The sequence below is a fragment of the Thalia democratica genome, chromosome 4 (genome assembly GCF_965202585.1).
Source record: "Thalia democratica chromosome 4, ktThaDemo2.hap1.1, whole genome shotgun sequence".
NCBI lineage: Eukaryota > Metazoa > Chordata > Thaliacea > Salpida > Salpidae > Thalia > Thalia democratica.
The window spans coordinates 38,539,740-38,557,849 of NC_139168.1; the positions used below are offsets into that span (position 1 = coordinate 38,539,740).

At 23.2% G+C, this 18,110-nt stretch overlaps 1 protein-coding gene across 1 annotated transcript; it reads left to right on the top strand.

Annotated features, from left to right (window-relative positions):
* Positions 1 to 9,158: 9,158 nt before the first annotated feature.
* On the top strand, positions 9,159 to 14,914 carry LOC145833350 (uncharacterized). The gene is made up of 6 exons (XM_082940531.1): positions 9,159 to 9,329; positions 9,422 to 9,545; positions 11,257 to 11,724; positions 13,562 to 13,713; positions 13,905 to 13,980; positions 14,818 to 14,914. The coding sequence occupies exons 1-6, from the start codon at positions 9,249 to 9,251 to the stop codon at positions 14,829 to 14,831; spliced, it is 915 nt and encodes a 304-aa protein (XP_082796657.1). The 5' UTR covers positions 9,159 to 9,248; the 3' UTR covers positions 14,832 to 14,914.
* The last annotated feature ends 3,196 nt before the right edge of the window (positions 14,915 to 18,110 follow it).

An 18,110-nucleotide genomic window follows, 5' to 3' on the forward strand; every position in this document is an offset into this window, starting at 1 on the left:
TTTATTAGCATCAAATGTAGATTTGTTGTTTCGCGAAACTAACTAATAATTAAATTTTTTATATTTACTAGTAAAGTATAGTTTATCCAACGTAAGATTTAACATATAAGCTAAAGCTTTGATCTGTGTTAGTAACTTGCAAACAGTTTAAAAGCGAAACCTAAAATAAAAGTAAATACAAGGGACTAAAAACTAAATTTTGATTTTAACGTAGTAAAATATTTTGTAATATATTACAAAAACCTTTAAACATCAATAGAAATATTAGAGTGTTTTGTTGGCTATAGTTTAAATCTAAAAATTACAAATAAAAACAAAGGCAAGGAACAAAAAAACTTTCCTTTTCAAACATTAAATTTATGAGCCAAGATCTTGTAATTATCCAGAAAAGTTGCAATAGTCTGTGGTCGTTTGTATGTTACCATTACATTTGGATTTAATTGTTTTTCTCTATCTGTTAATCTCTATTAAACTAACTACAAGATCTAAGATCAAGATAAATTTTGTTTGAATCACCTAAAATATTTTATACACTTCAGTTTTTGCAAACAAATACACTTTTTAACTTTAAAGCACTTTGATATTGATATAAACAAATCAAGTTAATGGTGTATCAAACATGTTGAAATAAAACATGGTACATCTGTGTTAAGTACATCAAAAAGTACATCTGTGTAATTAAAGTTATACTACAAAATTTAAATAATAACAAATACTTACTAAAAAATATTAAGAATATTATTACACAAATAATTTTATTTCTTGATGTACTTAAAACGTACTAAAAGATTACACAATAGTTTTTAGTGGTTTTTACAAGTAAAATATGATTATATGTTTTTTAAATATAAAATGATTGCTAATTTATTTAATCTAATTGCTAAAATATATAAAACTAGTTTACTTATTTTTATATGCTATAAAGTTTAACTATCTCAGTATGCCATTGAGTTGTTCTAATATATATATATATTTTTTGTGTGTAAGAATTACTCACAATTGCAAAATTGTTTGAGCTTGTTATTACATTTAACTAGTGATCTACTGAATCCAAAAATTTTGGATCCGGTACCATATCTCATTTTTAAATTAGGATTCGTCCGGATCTGAATCCGAGTACTTTATTAATTGGAATCCTAAAGGTTTAAGTTACTTGTAATGTAAGTACAATACAAGTTTACAAATAATGATTATGTATTATATCAATACTTAAGTAGTAAAAAAGTTTGAACAATGTATTTAACAAAAAAGTAAGTTAATTTCTATAGTAAGAACTATTTATTTTAAAAGCGAAGAAAAGTCTTGCAGAACAAAAAATCAAGTTACATACACAAGAACTTAGTTTAAATTCTTTGACATGCATGCAAGCAACATTAAGAACTAACTTTTATTTTTATTATTAGTATTATGTAAAATAAATAAATTATCGACTTTAATAAATACTTAAAAATAAGTCAAAAACTAAGTTAAAATATTTTACGTTTAGCTTATGATTAAATTTTTACTGTTACCATAAACGAACTATAACCTTACTTTTGCAAGTATTTATATTTATAAGACAATATACAATTGATAATAACATGAAACTATAATAAATTGAAAAATAGTCAACTACAGTAAAGGCCTAAAAAATGGGAACTACAATTGTAATAAAAAGTTTACAATTAAATAAAAAAACAAATATAAGTTAACTTAAGCAACTGTTGAAAAATATAAACGAACTACGATTGCAAAAGATGTCTATACACTCTAATACTACAAAAAAAACTATTTTAGTTTTTTTAAGATGTGTTAGAGAAATAAAATCTTTTTGCCAGTCTTTGGAAACAATCGATTACAATTTTTTTGCATAACTTATGAACTCTAAAGTATAGTTTTTAGAATACACAGAAGATGATGGTGCAGAAAGATATTTCCTTGCAAATCTGGAAAATATGGGTATTTTATTTTGTTCCCATCAATTTAAGACTTTAACCTCTTCAGTTTCTGCATTTAAATTTTCTGTAGTTAAAAGGCCCTTAATTTATGCATCAATTTTTCATCAATAGAATACTGTTGCTCGTTCTGTAGCTGAGTTTTATTCTGTTTGAAACAAAGAATAGTAAGTTGTAAACATCTTCGGATCAAAATTTACAGAGGGATGTGGTTTTAGTTTCTCTGATGGCAATAAAGCATAATCACCACTTTGATCAGCCTCCCAACATATATGCTTTTTAAATTTTAATTTTAGTAGCTCTTTAACATTATTTTTGAGATAAAAAGGGAAGTCGAAAGTTGACGTCCTGGATCAACAGCTGTTCTAACAGTTATTTGTTGTCATTCAGGTCTAAGTTGTTGCTATTAATATAACCTTCTTTCGCAAGCCTTATTTTTTGGTTAAAGTTCTACAAACATATAATACTTCTTCTAGTTTTCATAAAAGTTAACAAAATTCTTCAGTGATCGTGCATGGGGGATCACACTTGAGAGAAACGCATTGTTTTTACTACAATCGTTTGTTACAATGAAAAAATTTTCAAACAAATAATGTGATTAACCAGTTGCCATTCTTAAGCTGTAATAATCAAATCTGAATTTAATTTGTAGTTAGCCACATAATGCTGGACAATTAATTTTAGCTTTTCCATTTAGCATAAGGTTAGTTAAGTTCCACTTTTTATCCACATCTTGAACAAGAAGCAAGGCTTTATTGACATAATATTAACTGACGTTCGTTTTAAACTTTAAACTGCTTATTTTTTAACCTTGCATGTTTAACGTCCTATTAAACTTTTATTTTGATATTCTTCCAAACGGTTTACATTTCATTTAAGTTAAAGGAATAAATTATTATGATTCAAAAAGATTAAAATGATCTAAATAATCGAAATTTTTTAGATCCGGTAGAATCTACTTTTAATCAAAGAAATGTATTTTATAACTACATTGTCTGCACTAGTTGCGCTTAAGTGTGTTTTTTTACTAAAACATTTAATCAATTTTTCTTGCTGAAAATAAAACAAAATTATAGTATAATAGTAGGGTTTTTATTGCAATTATTTTGTAAGTAAAAATATTAAAGCAGCTGCATTTACAAATTAGTTTAACAACTGAAAAATAAAACTTTTTTTTTGCTTAGAGTAAAGTTTGATAGTACTTAAATAAAAATGTGAATAAAAATTAAAAATTAAGCAGTTAATATACTTTTATTAAATTTTACATGTAAATCTTCTGAAATAGAAAAATGTATTTATTTAAGGTTGTAGTAAAATACATTGCATGTTAGAAAAAGTCAAAATGAGTAATATTAATAAAAGTTTACCTTTTTTAATTTTTTTTTTACTATAGAACTTTTTATATTAAAATATATTCGTACTTTTAAATAAATGATGTGTTCTAGTTGGTTTAAGTAATTATTGTTCGCTCTATTTTTTTTTCAAGTCTTTTTATATCAAAAAGATGTAGTACTTTTTCACAATATAGATGTTTATAGATTAGTTTAGTTACCTTTTAGGCAGTTCTTTTTAAGTTTATTAATGATATACACTATTTAGTTTTCGAAATTTTACTAATACAGTTTAGTAAAAACTAATGTTTAACCTTTTAAAAAGTTATTATATCTGATTTATCTAAAACTTGAATACAATTATAAAACAATTGCGGAGTGCCGAATAAAAGAATTCATAGACTTAGCCAAAGTGGTAGGGGCGTGTCTAGAATTTTTTCAAAGGGGGTTCACAATTTTTTTTTGTTCTTTATTTGCCGCTTAAGTACGCATTTCTTAGGTATACACCGCCAGTTAAGTACGCAATATTTAGCCGAAAAACTTAGTGTTTAAAATGCTTTTGTCTGCTTAGAAATTAAAAAGAAACATATAAGTAGTAATAGAAAGGTTTTTTTTTTTTAATTTGTTATACTGTATAAAATATAGATAAATTAAAACCAAATGAACCAGAAAAAAGTTATGAACTTACAAATTGTATATCAAAATTCGAATTTGTTATTTAAAATAAAAATATTATAGACATAAATAACTTACTCTATAAAAAATTAACTTCTTTATCAGAAAACAATATTATAAAATAATTAAAACTAGAATAATTTTTATAAAAGGAATTTAAATTTTTAATTAGATGTTAGTATAAATGGAGTTCTTACAAATTTTTCTTTTAAGTTTTAAACTCTTTACATTTATGTATCTAATAATAATAAAAATATTTTTTTCAAATAATTTAATCTATAAAAATTGAAATTTTACTAAGAAGAATGTTTAGACTTTTACATTTAAATTAAAATATCTTTATAAAAACTTATCCTAGTTTTAATTATTTTATAATATTGTTTCCTGATAAAAAAGTTAATTTTTTATAAAGTAAGTTAGTTATGTCTGTAATATTTTTGTTTTAAATAACAGATTTGACTTTGATATACAATTTGTAAGTTCATAACATTTAAATAAAATTTAAAGAGAATTTAAATTTTGATTTAAATCTTAGTATAGATGGAGTTCTTACATTTTTTTATTATTTCAAACTCTTCACATTTATTAATCTATTTATAAAAAAAAATTCAAGTAATTTAATTTATAAAATTTGAAATTTCACTAAAAAATGTTTAGACTTATACAATTAAATTAAAATATCTTTAAATATTATTTAAATGTTTTCCTGATGGTGCAGGTATTCTAATGATGGTTTTGAAATCTCTTTGAGTTGAAAATTTCAAAAAATCAAGAATGAACTTTGTGGCCAACAGATATACAAATAAAATAAAACAACTTAGATAAAAATATTAAAATACCATTAAATGATAAAAGAATAAATATCCGGCTGGTGTAGTTGTCTAAAGATGATTTTGAAACTTTCTGAATTGAACTTTTCAAGGTTTAAACCCAGTTGGTTGACACATAAGCAAACTTTATAAATGTTGAAGCACAAATACAACATTGTTATATAACAACATAACACAAAAGCTTCACAAAACATTATTATATAAAATTAACTCAGTAAAATAAAACTTTAGTGATTATATTAGATAATTTCTAAGTAAAATCGTACTTACTAGTTCAAAAACAATACTTAGTCAAAAGTTATTTGCACTAAGTAACAATTTATAATGGAAACTAAGAGCATCTTAGTAAAAAGTTTCCTAGAAAAAAAATGCTACTATAAAATTTTTACCTTTTATGACGTCACAATAAAATTCTTATTTAAAATCTAGTTCAGCTGGGCAAAAGCGAGCATTTTTTGTTAAGGAAACTTTTTAATCTTTCTTTGTTACAAATTCAACATTCATTATTCAAAGTTTATCAAATAACCAAAATAAAGTCATCAAACAACGTTTTTAGTGATATTCTTAGAATCTTTTTTTTTCTGGGGTTCACAGGAAACAAGTCAAAACACGCTCCTGCAAAATGGTATCAAATAATAGCGAAATGTATTATGTATGTACCAGTGGAGTAGCGTAGTGCGCAAAATTTACTAATTTCCAAAAAATCCGCTGATTTAAAAGTTTTGTCTTAAGCTATTTAAAAACCTTATTTTAAGTACTACAATTAAAATAATTTTACTATATAAAATATTCTAAATTATTGTTAAAAAATACTTATTTATTTCAAAGTTTAGTATTATTTAAACAACTATAGCTAATTTATTTTAATTAGAATTCGATTTTATTTTTTTGTACTTGCACAAATATAAACTAACTAACATAAAAATAATACTTACCTAATTACTAATAAACAACAAGTTTTATAATAAAACAAAATACTTTGCATGTAACTAAGAAAACATTACCAAAGTTATTAATAACCTCAAAAAGATAATATTTGTATAAAACAGCTATGAATTTTTAAGATAAATAGGAAAATAAAATATAAAGTTTAGTCAGGCTTAGCGAAAAAAATTATACAACAAACTAATGGTAATAACACTTAATAACAAAAATTTGTATTTAAAACACGTAATAATTTTCAAAAATCAAAACAGTTCTCAGTACAAATAAAAAATAAAAGGCAGAGTTTAGTCAGATTTGTTTGCAAATAGACAGAATTAACAAATGTAGCAAAAAAATTTTAATAGTTCACTAATTGCAAATAAAAAAAAAATAAAAGAAAGTGAAGTTTTGTAGATATTTAATTACTTTAAAAATTCAATTATTATTTTATACAAAGTGTTTTATTTAAATTGTATATAAACTTTTAAAACCAAAAAATAAATAAAGTTTAGTCAGATTTAGCTTTCGATATACAGGGTAAACAAGTAAATCAAAATATTTACAATGATTCTGTTTATAAACTTATTAAACTATAATTTGTCAAAAAACTTATATAAATTAAGACAAATTAAAAAAAAAACATCTAAAACCTTTTTTAGATCAAATGAAAAAGTTTAGAGTTAAAAAATTAAAATGTTCATTAAAATAAATTAATAAAAATGTGATATTTTCAAAAACTTCAATATATTCTGAGTTATCCTAAGTGTAATAAGAACCTTGAGTGTCAGGCAACCCTGACCCTGATGCTAAATCGCAGAGCACAAAATCCCCGCAGTAGAATAAAAAATAAAAAGCATGGCAATAGAATTAAAATTTCTTATGAAAGCAAAAGCTGTATTTTACAAGTTGAGAACATAAAAGTTTCATATATTCAATTACACCAACATATTTAAAAGCATATTGTTTTTATAAGTATGAATGCCTTAAATGTAAGTTTATGTTTTTTATTTTCATAAGGTTAATTTTATTCACTTTATTGTTAATTTAATCATAACTACCTTTTAACCTTGTAGTAGTAGGTAATGTTTGGTTAGAAAAATTAAAGAAAAGTATCTTCCACTTATTTAAATGGTTAATAAACTAAAAACATTGTAGCTTTGTAACTAATCGATGTTAAATTAATTTATTATTTGATTTTTTTTTTCCAAAAATTAGATACAATAGACAAATTATTTTTTCTTATATCCTACTTTTATCAAATTATTTGAATTTTTAAACTTAAAAATAAAGTTTGATTATTATAATTTTTTAAGATTCATTATAAATTATTTTATTAAGACATAGATTTCACTTAAAAGTAATTTGAATATAATTTATTATTTTTGTTTACAAAGTTGAAACTACTATTTGCTTAGATTAAATCTATTTAAAATTTTTAATGTGACAAATTTATTGAGTCTTTTTTTATTATATTTAGGTAGTTTATCTAAAAAAAATATTATACTTGAAAGTTTTAGTGTACAACTCAAGGTTTTTAAAACTAGTTTTGTAAATTAAGCAGAGTTTAAACAAGGTCAGGAAAAGTCAAAAAACTCAGGAAAAGCAGAAAAAAAAGATAAATAACAAGAATAGTAAGGTTTTTTTTTTAAACAGTCAGGAAGTTTGACTAAATATTAAAAAATACCAGATTTTGTCAGTTTAAATTCACTGAATTCCTTATATTCAAAAACAAGTCTTTGAATGGTAAAAAATTAATTTAAATTCTTCAAAGTGTGATTAAAATTATTTCCAAGAATTTTACAAAATTACTTAATGCCTTCATCTGGTAAAATTAAATGAATATCCTTTATAAAACTGCAAAATGTTTCTATTAAAATTTTTTTAAACTATCCTACTAGAACAAACAGTTTTTGTAAGCAGTTTGATAATCTGTAGCATTTTTTAGTAAAACAATGATAATACACATAAGTTTGTTTATCTAGCATATGTTAGAATTGAATTGTTTTTTGTTTAAGTAAATAAATAATTTCATTCTAATTAAACACTAGGTTTAGTGTTTTGGGTAATAAGTTTATGTAAATAATTTACCTCATTATAATTTTTTCAAAATTGTTTAAATTTTTAAAATAAATTATAAAAGAGGTGAACTTCATGGTTAATTTTAATTATTTATAGTTTATTGTAGAATAGTTGTTTTTTAATATTTTTTACATAAATAAGGGTAAAATATTTTCTACTAATTTTATAAATATTGATAAACTGAAATATAAAATTGAAGGCTTTATTAATTCCAAGTGTTTGAATGTGTATTATATTATTTGTTTTAATTGGTAATTTGATTTAGAAAAGTCAGGAAAATTGTACTAAAAAGACAGGAAATTGTTTAAAGAGTGGATAATAACTATAGGGTTGCTATTTTACCTAGAAATTAAAAATTCTGTACTTTGACAATTAAGGCAATTAAAACCTTAGCAAAGCTGAAATTAGATATAATTTAAAAAAAACCTACATTTTTAAACAATAAACCTAAAAAACCTGAAATTCTTAACAAGTTTACATAGTTCGGTAATAAAATTTAACTTGATTCAAAAATCTATCATATAAATAAGTTTTTTTTTATCAGCAAAAAAAACTTTTTTTCATAAAACGCATTTCAATAAACTTAAGTATTTTTCAATGGCTTATGCTATCAGGGTTGCCACTTTACCTGGAAATCTGTTTTTACCTGGAAACCTGATACTTAACAACTAAGGCAAAAAAAACCTGGAATTTGAGAAATTTTTAACCAAAGACTTAGAAAAACATTCAGTTTTTAACAATTTCAGCATGTTAAGTAGTACAATTTTAACTTGACACAAAAAAACTATCATATAAATAAGATTTCAATTAAAATTTTTTAGTTATAATACACATTTTAATTAACTTTATAGTACATATACCATGTTTTTTTATTATCTAACACAGTTTTTTATATTAGACATAACTTTAAACTGAAAATAAACCAAAATACATGTAATTTTAAAAGCCTTGTAGAGATTTGAAAAACCAGGAAAAATTTATAAACATGAGTGGCAACCTTGTACTATTCCAAACAGTTTATTACAATAAATTTAACTTTAAACTAAAGCTAGACTCTAAAATGTGTATTTTTGAAGATTTTTTGAAATCATGTAAAAAATTTAAATAAAAATCAAGTGGCTATTCTCAGGGTTGCCACATAGTCAGGAAAATTCAGGAAATCAGGAAAAACTAAGAAAAATGACAAAAGTCAGGAAAATTCAGGTCAAAATGGGGGGTTTTTGAAAAAATTCAGGAAAAAGTCAGGAAAAAAATTTATAAAAACCTCAGATATTGTCAGTTCAAATTTATTTATTTCCTTTTATTTCAATGCCTTCGATTAGTGAAAAATTAATTAAAAATTCTTTAAAGTCAGACTAAAATTGCAAAATTTTCCTTAAATTTTACAAAATTACTTAATTTTCAATGCCTTTTTTAGTAAAATTATAGTAAAAAGTCAGAAAAATCTTGAAAAAAGTCAGGAAAACTTTAGTAAAATGTCAGGAAAAAGTCAGGAAAAGTCAGGAAAAATTTCTCAGCTTGACTTGTGGCAACCATGCTATTCTGTAGTAGTTAAGGTAAGTCTCTAATGGTTTTTCTTTTTCTTGGATTTACAAATAGTTATTAAGTTACACACTAACACATTACTTTAGCAGTTACATTTTCGTAGGTAACAACCGTTGAAATTATTTTAGATGAAATTCCAGACCAAGAAGATTTACCAACTTTAGATTTTCCACCACCTAAAAAGATGAGGTACCAGAAATCTTGGGAATCTGTTTATGAGTTAAAAGGTTTTTTTATCTCTAACAATTTGTAGTATTTAAGAATACACATTTGAGTATTTCAATTTTGAATTCAACAACAATTTTTTTTTAATACTGAGCTTTTTTATTAAATATTATAAAGGAAAGTTCTCATGTTTTTATAGAATTAAATTAATTTTTGCATTGTAATTTTTGAAAAAAAAAATTTTTAAATAGTTTTTAAAGTATTTTTTGTAATTTTATTTCAATAATGCACAAAAAATTTTATCATCTAAAGTCAAAAATTCCAATTCACTTTTTACCTAAAAATTAACATTTTGTTTTAATAATTTAATAATTAACAATACTTTAGCATGACATTTTTTTTACTTTAGTACTAACCTTTGACTACTTTATTTAAATAAATATACTTAAAATACATTTTATAATAACAACACACAAATTAAACTGTTAATTTTATTATAAAATTAAAACCAAAATTTGTTAGTATAAAACAAAGTTCGCTTCATAGACAAAAATTGAATTTCTAATTTTATTATTTAAGTAAAATGGTTCATAGAGGCCATAAGGCGGTGAGCTGGGCAAATTATTTATTTACAACAATTTTTTGGTTTTACACCTTACAAATTATCATGATTTTTGTTTGTTAAACAAAAAAAAAAATTTATTTTTTGTCATAAAATACATTTATTTGAATATTAAAAACATTTTTCTGACAAATGGTTTGTGGTAATATCAAGAATTCTTTATGAAATTTTTTAGTATATTGCTTTCAAATACAAAAAGAAAATTTTTATTTACTATTTTATAAATGCTAAGAAGATTAGCTTTGACTGATTTAATTACTAGACAGATCTACTTAGTTTTTTTATTTCAAAAAAGAGTTATTTCACTGCATTGATTAAATTTATATATAAACTTTTGATAAAAGTTGTGATATAAATAACAATTTTATTATAAGCAAATTTATTATCTCATTTGTAAGCTTAGATTTATAAGATAGATTTAACTAAAGCTTTTATTAATTGAGAATAAATAAATTAAAAAAAAATTGTTATTTATTGATCTTGTAGTGAAACAAAACTTTAAAAAGCACGTTTTAAAAGTAAAAACATACTTAATTAGCTCAAGTTGAACTGTGATGCTTACATCAGGCTAGCCACTTTACCTGGAAGCCTATAATTTGTCAAATTAACCCAAAAAAAAAACCAGGAATGTTTGTATTTTTGAAAAAAAATCGGAAAAACTTCAAATTAAAAAAAAACCTGGAAATTTTAACATTTTAAGCATTGTCAGTAGTTAAATTTTCGATTTGACACAAAAATTTATAATATAAATAATATTTTTTTTCTTCATCTAAAAATATTTTATCTACCAACACATTTATTGTAAGTTTAAAGTATCTTTTTAATGTTGTCATACTATTTAACACAGTATCTTACTTTGAACCTAATTTTCGACCAAATAAAGATTAAAATTGTGAACTTTTAAAATTATGTAAGAATTTTGGAATACTTTGAAAAAAATTTGAAAATACAAGGCAACACTATTACATCTATTAAACTGTTTAGTTTATTGTGAAACGTTTTTGTTAAATCATTGAAATCTCAATTGTTCACTTATTAATAAAATAAATATTAGATACACAACTTATTTATAAACAAATATAAATAGTGTTTAATGTTTTATTAGTTATATCTGTTATGTCAACTATGTGTAATGCTGTTTTACTTATTAGATTGGATTGCTCCAACAAATTGTGAAACTAAAGCTTATTGCAAGTGGTGCAATGTAGAACTACAAGCAAAAAAGAGCAACTTAAAAGTTCATTCTTATTCTGACCGACATAAACGCGCATCTCCAGTCACAAATAACCACAACTCAATAAATCAGTTTAGGATGGAAAAATCTTTTAAACAGCAATTCAACAATTTCCTTAAAGAAAACGTACGCCAGACAGAAGTCCGGTTAGCATTACAACAAGCTCTTCACGGGAACTTGCTAGCAGGCGAACACCAGATAGATGTCATGAAGACACTTGGGACAGCTCAAGAATCAGCAACACTTAAAAGGAGGAAAGCAAAAATGATTCTGTGCAATACTCTCGCACCAATTTGCAGAAGACTAATCATAACTGATTTTATGGTGAAGCATTGTTCTTTCTATCTGGATGAGAGTACAGATACTGCTGGACAAAGTTTTCTAGGTAAGAAAATTACTTTTAAGCTTTGTTAATTTAATTAAGTTTAAATTTGTTATTTACTTACATACATTCTGTTGAATATAAAAATATTTTAATACAAAAAGCTTATTAAATTTAAATTTCAAACATGAAATAAGCTTTAAACACATTGTTCTTTGTTTTATTTTTTTAATATAGATTAATTCTTGTAACACGTTAGCTGTAAAAGAAAATATTTTGTTATGCAATGAGTTGGACATTGTTAGATTACTCAGATGTAAGTAGGTTTAATGACAGTTAAAGGAAAAAGTTTTTATTTTTCAGAATTTAATAGGTTAATAAATTAAAATTTACATAAAATTAAAGTTAGAATTACTGTGATTTTTTTTAATAATTATACAGTAAACTCGTTCTAGTAAACTAAGTCAGTTTCATTTCTAACATATATCAGATTTTTGTGTTGACTTTTATTTAATAGTTTAAGAAATATGTCAAAATATTGTTGATTTTATTTTTCTAATAAGGAGAATGATTTAATTATTATAATAATTATTAAACAGCAAAAATTTTAATTAATAAAGAAAATAATGAATAAATTAGCAATTTGTTGCTTTAACGAGCAGGGTTGCCACTTCACCTAGAAACCAGGAAAAACATGGAGTTAAAATTTTAGGCATAAAAATACCTTAAATTTTGTACATAAATCTTTAAAAGACGTTGAAAAACCTGATATTTTCAATAATTTTTACTTGTATAGTAATAAAATTTGGATTTGAATAGAAAATTATACCCTATTTTTCAAAGTTTTTTGTCATCATCAATTTTTTTTTATTAATGAACCATTTATAAAGCAGCTTTAGTGTACCTTTCCATGCTTTTATACTCTTTAATACAGTTTTAACATTAAACTTAACTATAAACTTTAAACAAACCTTAATATGTGTAATTTTAAAAACGTGGAAGAAATTTAGAAAACCTGGAAAAAAATTTAAAAATACCGAGTGGTTAACCGGAAGCAGTTTATGTTCAAATAATTATAACAGTTTTCCTTTTATATACAGCGGTTGTAATTACAATTAAAGCTATACTTTCTTAAACTTTTGTTCTACTACCTTCAGTTGTTTAACTAGAACAAAGTGGTAGTCCTTTAATTTCACAGATTTTATGTACTTAAAAGTTCGACTATATTTGGTATTTTTTAACTTTCTTAGATATCTAATTAAAAAAGCATGAGTAGTAGTTACCAACAGATAATTTTAAAATATTTATATTTTTTTTTATTCCAAAGTATACAGATTATAAGTTCTTTTCATTCAAAATTTTACATTTATTAAACTTATAACAAAAAGAATTAGAAAGCTTTATGTTTGAATCACAGGTGTTAGTATTTGTTATCTAAGCAAAATAAAGAAAACTTCAGTATCTACATTTTTACACCTCGAAGACCTTGGAAGAGACAAATCAGCGTTATCTATTGCTAACGCATTCAAAAGAGTCTTAAAGATGTATAATGTTCAGTTAAAAAATGTAGTTTCAATATGTAAGTATATATGAACTGTTACTGTTTTTTTCATTTTTGTATTCTAGTTATGTATTTATTAAATATGTACTACTAACGTGTTTTTAATTTTAAATTTAGATATTAATAGTAAGTTAATTTTTGTTTATTTCAGCTATTCTCTGTTTATTCTTGCTAACTTTTATAAACTAGTTTTAATATCTTACAATGATCTATCTTTATTAATAAACTTAATTTGATTTTATTCAATTGTTTAAGAAAAGTATAAATTTAAGCACAAACTGGTCTTATAATTTAAGAAAAATATATTTTTTTTTTTTAACTTAGTAAATATATTTTTAGGTACAGACGGAGCTGCTTCCATGACAGGAGTTAAGAATGGAGTAGGACAAATTCTGAAAAAAGATAATCCCAGGCTTATAACAATATCCTGTACAAATCATGCTTTGCAAAATGCATGTTTAAATGCAACCAAAGCTACAATACCTAATGAAGTAAGTATTAAAACTATTTTATACAAATTATTAATTCAATTGTTGAATGAGAATTTTAGTAAGCTGCATTTATTCAAGTTACGAAGTTGTTTTTTTATATTTATTTATGATATTTTATTATATTTTAATATGTTGTATTAAAAAAACCATTGTTGTTGAATAAAAGTGTGTATACTTTTAAATTAAATAAGGTTGAGGAGCTTATTAAGAAAACGTTCAACTACTTCAAGTTATCTAACACAAGAAGAAGTGACTTTGAAAATTTAGGTGTGTGTATGACGGGTAAAATTCCGTTAAAATTTAAAGCCTTAAGCAAAACTAGATGGATATCACACTTTCCATGCATTGAAAGAATTTTATTGAATTGGGAAGTACTCAAAGCTTTTTTTAATGAAGTAGGTATTAAACTATTACTATAAACTTCAAGACGCTTTAATAATTAGAAATATTATTAGTATAAAACTTAAAACAATCCTGTTTTAAATTATTTAGCATTTTTACAATTATATTTTTACAAATATCTATAAATTTAAATTTCAATCTGCCCTGAAACTTAGTAATCATATGTTTACTAAGGTAACATTTTATTAAATCAAATATATAATCAGAAGATATATAATAAATGTTTAAAAGCACAAATTAATTAACATAGATTTAATAAGAATATATATCTTTTTAAACAAAACTTTCTTTGTTAATGAGCCTTGTTTTATAAGTATTAGTGTTTATTAACTATAATGATGTTTGTTATCGAAATTTTTATTCTTACCTATAACATTTGTTTGTATATTAGCCAGAAAGAAGAAGAAACGATTTACATGCTGAAAGTATTCGAAAAATGCTAAATAGCAATAGATTAAATTTTGTTTTTAAATTTATGGGCAAAATTTTAGAGAAAGTTAGTTTCTAAGACCTATTATCTGCTTAATAATGAATTAACACCCTAAGCACTATAACATAACTAATTTCAATCATTCTAATTTGATTTTAAATGTTTATTTTTAATTACTTATTTTGTAGTCATGCCAAGTTTAGCTGTAAGTATTAAATGTAAAGCAAGACTAAATTTTTACAGTGTAATAATTAATTATTTTTATTCATCAGGTAAATTCTGTTAATATTCTTCTACAAAAAAGTAAAGTAGAACCTTTTAAGTTTGGATTAGCAATAACAAAACTTATACAGCATCTAAAAGACCTCATTTACCAACCAAATTCAAGTAAGCTTAATTTAGATCACAAGGCAACTAAGAATAATTTTTAATTTTAGGCTATTAACAATAAAGTTTCGTTTGATTTTATATCTACAACATTTTGGCGTAAATAAACATTATTTTTAAATTAGTAACGCAAACAAACGTACAATAACGTTCTTATAACAAAACATTACTAACATTTTGTTAAAGATTTAGTAGATTCAAATTTAGATTGGATTTTATACAGAGTAAACGATATAAGTAATTATTATCAATATTTTATTTTTTTATTAAATTAATTGTTAAATTATTATTTTACTATATAAACTAAGTTGTAGTTACTAAAATTTACATTTTTTTTGTAGCTAACCTTTTAGAAGAACCTATCTTTCATGTAGAAGTAAACGAAGTTTATGCAAATTTATCCATTAGTAAGAAGGCAGAGGTTAAACTAATTAAAATTCACGTTGTTTAGTCAATTGGGTTTATTAACAACTAAACTTAATTGATTTTTTTTAAATAGGATTTGTTTAATGAGAATAATTTCTGAAATTGTTTCTAATTTACTTGAAAAAATTTTAAGTCAAAATACAAGTTATTATAATAACTGTGTTTATTTTTTACATAATCGTTTTTTTTTTTCAGTAAATTCTCATACTTTACTTAAGTAATTTACTTAATGTTGTGTATTACACGTGAAAAAATTTCTGTTAATGACACGCTACGGTTCTAATCTGTAACTAATTTTCCTATAATTCTAACATTTTTATAATTAATTGTTTTAATACAGGTAAAAAATATTTTTCAAAGTTTTATTGTAGTGTTTATAATTGAATTGGAAAAAAGAATGCTGCAAAATCTTGAATTTATGGCACAGTATGAAGTTGTAAACGATGTTAGTTGGTATTAAATATATCTTCAAAAAATAAAATAACTTATTTAAATATCATTAAAACTTATAATTTTTTAAAGGCCTTAAATAGACGGATGCCGGATATTGAGAAGTTTTTAGAACATCCAAAAATTAAAAAATTGTTTGAAGGAAACCACAGAGATACTATCTCACTTCAATACAAAAGTTTGCATGGACGTCATCAAACAAGTATCGGTTAGCTAAAGGAAAATAACAATAGTAACCTACTACTTAAATATAAATTAAAATTTTCAGTGTTAATGTTAAACAAGTTTTGTAATTTACTAAACATTATAAATCTACCGAAAACTAAGTTCTGATAAAATAAAAACATGATTTATTATTGTAAGAGTACACTTACAATTGATTATGTACATAAAAAGTTATCAGTTTATTCTTAACAGATAAATCAACAAACTTAACTTTTGGAGCAGTGTTCGCGTTGAATACCAAGAACTTAAGGAGTTAATGATGAAACTACAAACGATACCTTTTAGTAACGCGCAAATCGAGCGAGACTTTTCCTTGATGAATATCTCGAAAAACAATAGACAAACTAATATGGGCCATATTTTGTTAAACTCCTTAATGATTATTAGGTAAGTAAAAATTTAATGTATTTGGATTTATGTCTTTTTATTTTAAACTAATTATTTCATAGAAATGAAATTTTAATGTGTAATTTAAACTTTAAAGTTTTTAATCATTATTTAGATTATTTAATTTTAGTTAAAGTTGGGTATGCAACTCGATGACCGAGAGGTCTTTTTGTGTACCCGGATCCTTGAAACAAGAAATTTTTGAATTTTGTTTTGTTATTATTCAACAAACCTTATCATTTTGATTTTTACTTTTAAAAAAATATTTTACTATAGGAGACATAAAGGCCCTATTAATAACTTGTTTTTTTAATGTAATCCAATTAAATTAATATTTTGTATTACAACGATTTGTTTTATATAATTTTTTTTCTTTTATTTTAAATATAAGGGAAGAATAAATGCATAATAAGAATTGAAACATTTTTTTGCTAAATTTATCGGTATATTATCAGTAAAATTCAATAATATATATCACTAGTAAAAGTTACTAGAACTTTTTTAACAAATTTTAGTTTAGGTAGGTTTTTAAATTTTTTATTCTAATTAAAACTATTTGTACAAGGTTAAAAAGCTTGGCGTTTGCTTATTATTTAAATATTATATAGGTTGTTGTCTTTTTAGATAAAGTAAAGTATAGTGTTAATCTGTTTGTTGAATATTTTTATCATAAATATAATATTGGTAAAGTACAAAATTATAACTCAATGTATGGTTTATAAATTACTCTTTTTCATTCAAAGGTTCAATTCAAACATTAGTAATAAAAAATTCCTACAATTACTTTTTACATTCTTAAGCCAATTATTACCCAAAATTATAATAAAATCTATTTTTCTCAGATCAACCTGCAAAAGAATGGAGTTATGCTGTGACAAATTTCCACTTTCAGATACATTAATAGAAGAAGTTGGTAAGTCTAGTTTGTACAAACCAAGAAGCCAAGATGTCAATGAAATCTTGACAAACGAAGAGTACAGCAAATTTAAACCTTCAAATTTGACAATGTTTGCAGCAAACAAAGTAATATAAAATTTCAACAAATTTTTTGCGTGTTAAAAAGTAGTTAATTTTTTTCAAAAAAAAAAATGCTTTTCATTTAAAGTCAATTAACTATTTTAAAAACACTTTTACTTGAGTGACTGTTAAAGCATTCTACTGTTTAAATTTGTTGTGACTGTATTTTATTCAAAAATTTCAAATTTGTTTATTTACAAAGTTTTGTACATTAATTGCTAAAATTTCTTAGACTATTTGTACTTTTTTACATTTTTTGTAGTAACAATAATAAGTTCAATAATAATCCAACCGTTAATCGCGCTAATTTTTTATCATATGAGTATTATGCTAAATTTCTTTTGCCTAACAAACTTTAAAATTTCTCATTTTCTTAGTTTTTATTAAGTATTTTTTAATACTTAAAATTGTTATTTTAAATTTCCGTATTAACTTTTGTATTTTTTAAAATTTTTATTTAAAATTTTAGGTTTTTAAACAAAACATTTTTACTTCAATTCAGCTTTTTTTTAAACAATTTTCTTTATTTACCAATATAGATTTTTTTTAAATTGCCATAACTGCTAGTTATTGCAATACAAATTAGTTTAAGTCATAGTGCTGTAAACTGCCCTTATGTTATGCACTTGTTCTTTTATTAATAAACATATAAAATTAATCCAAGCTCTTTATA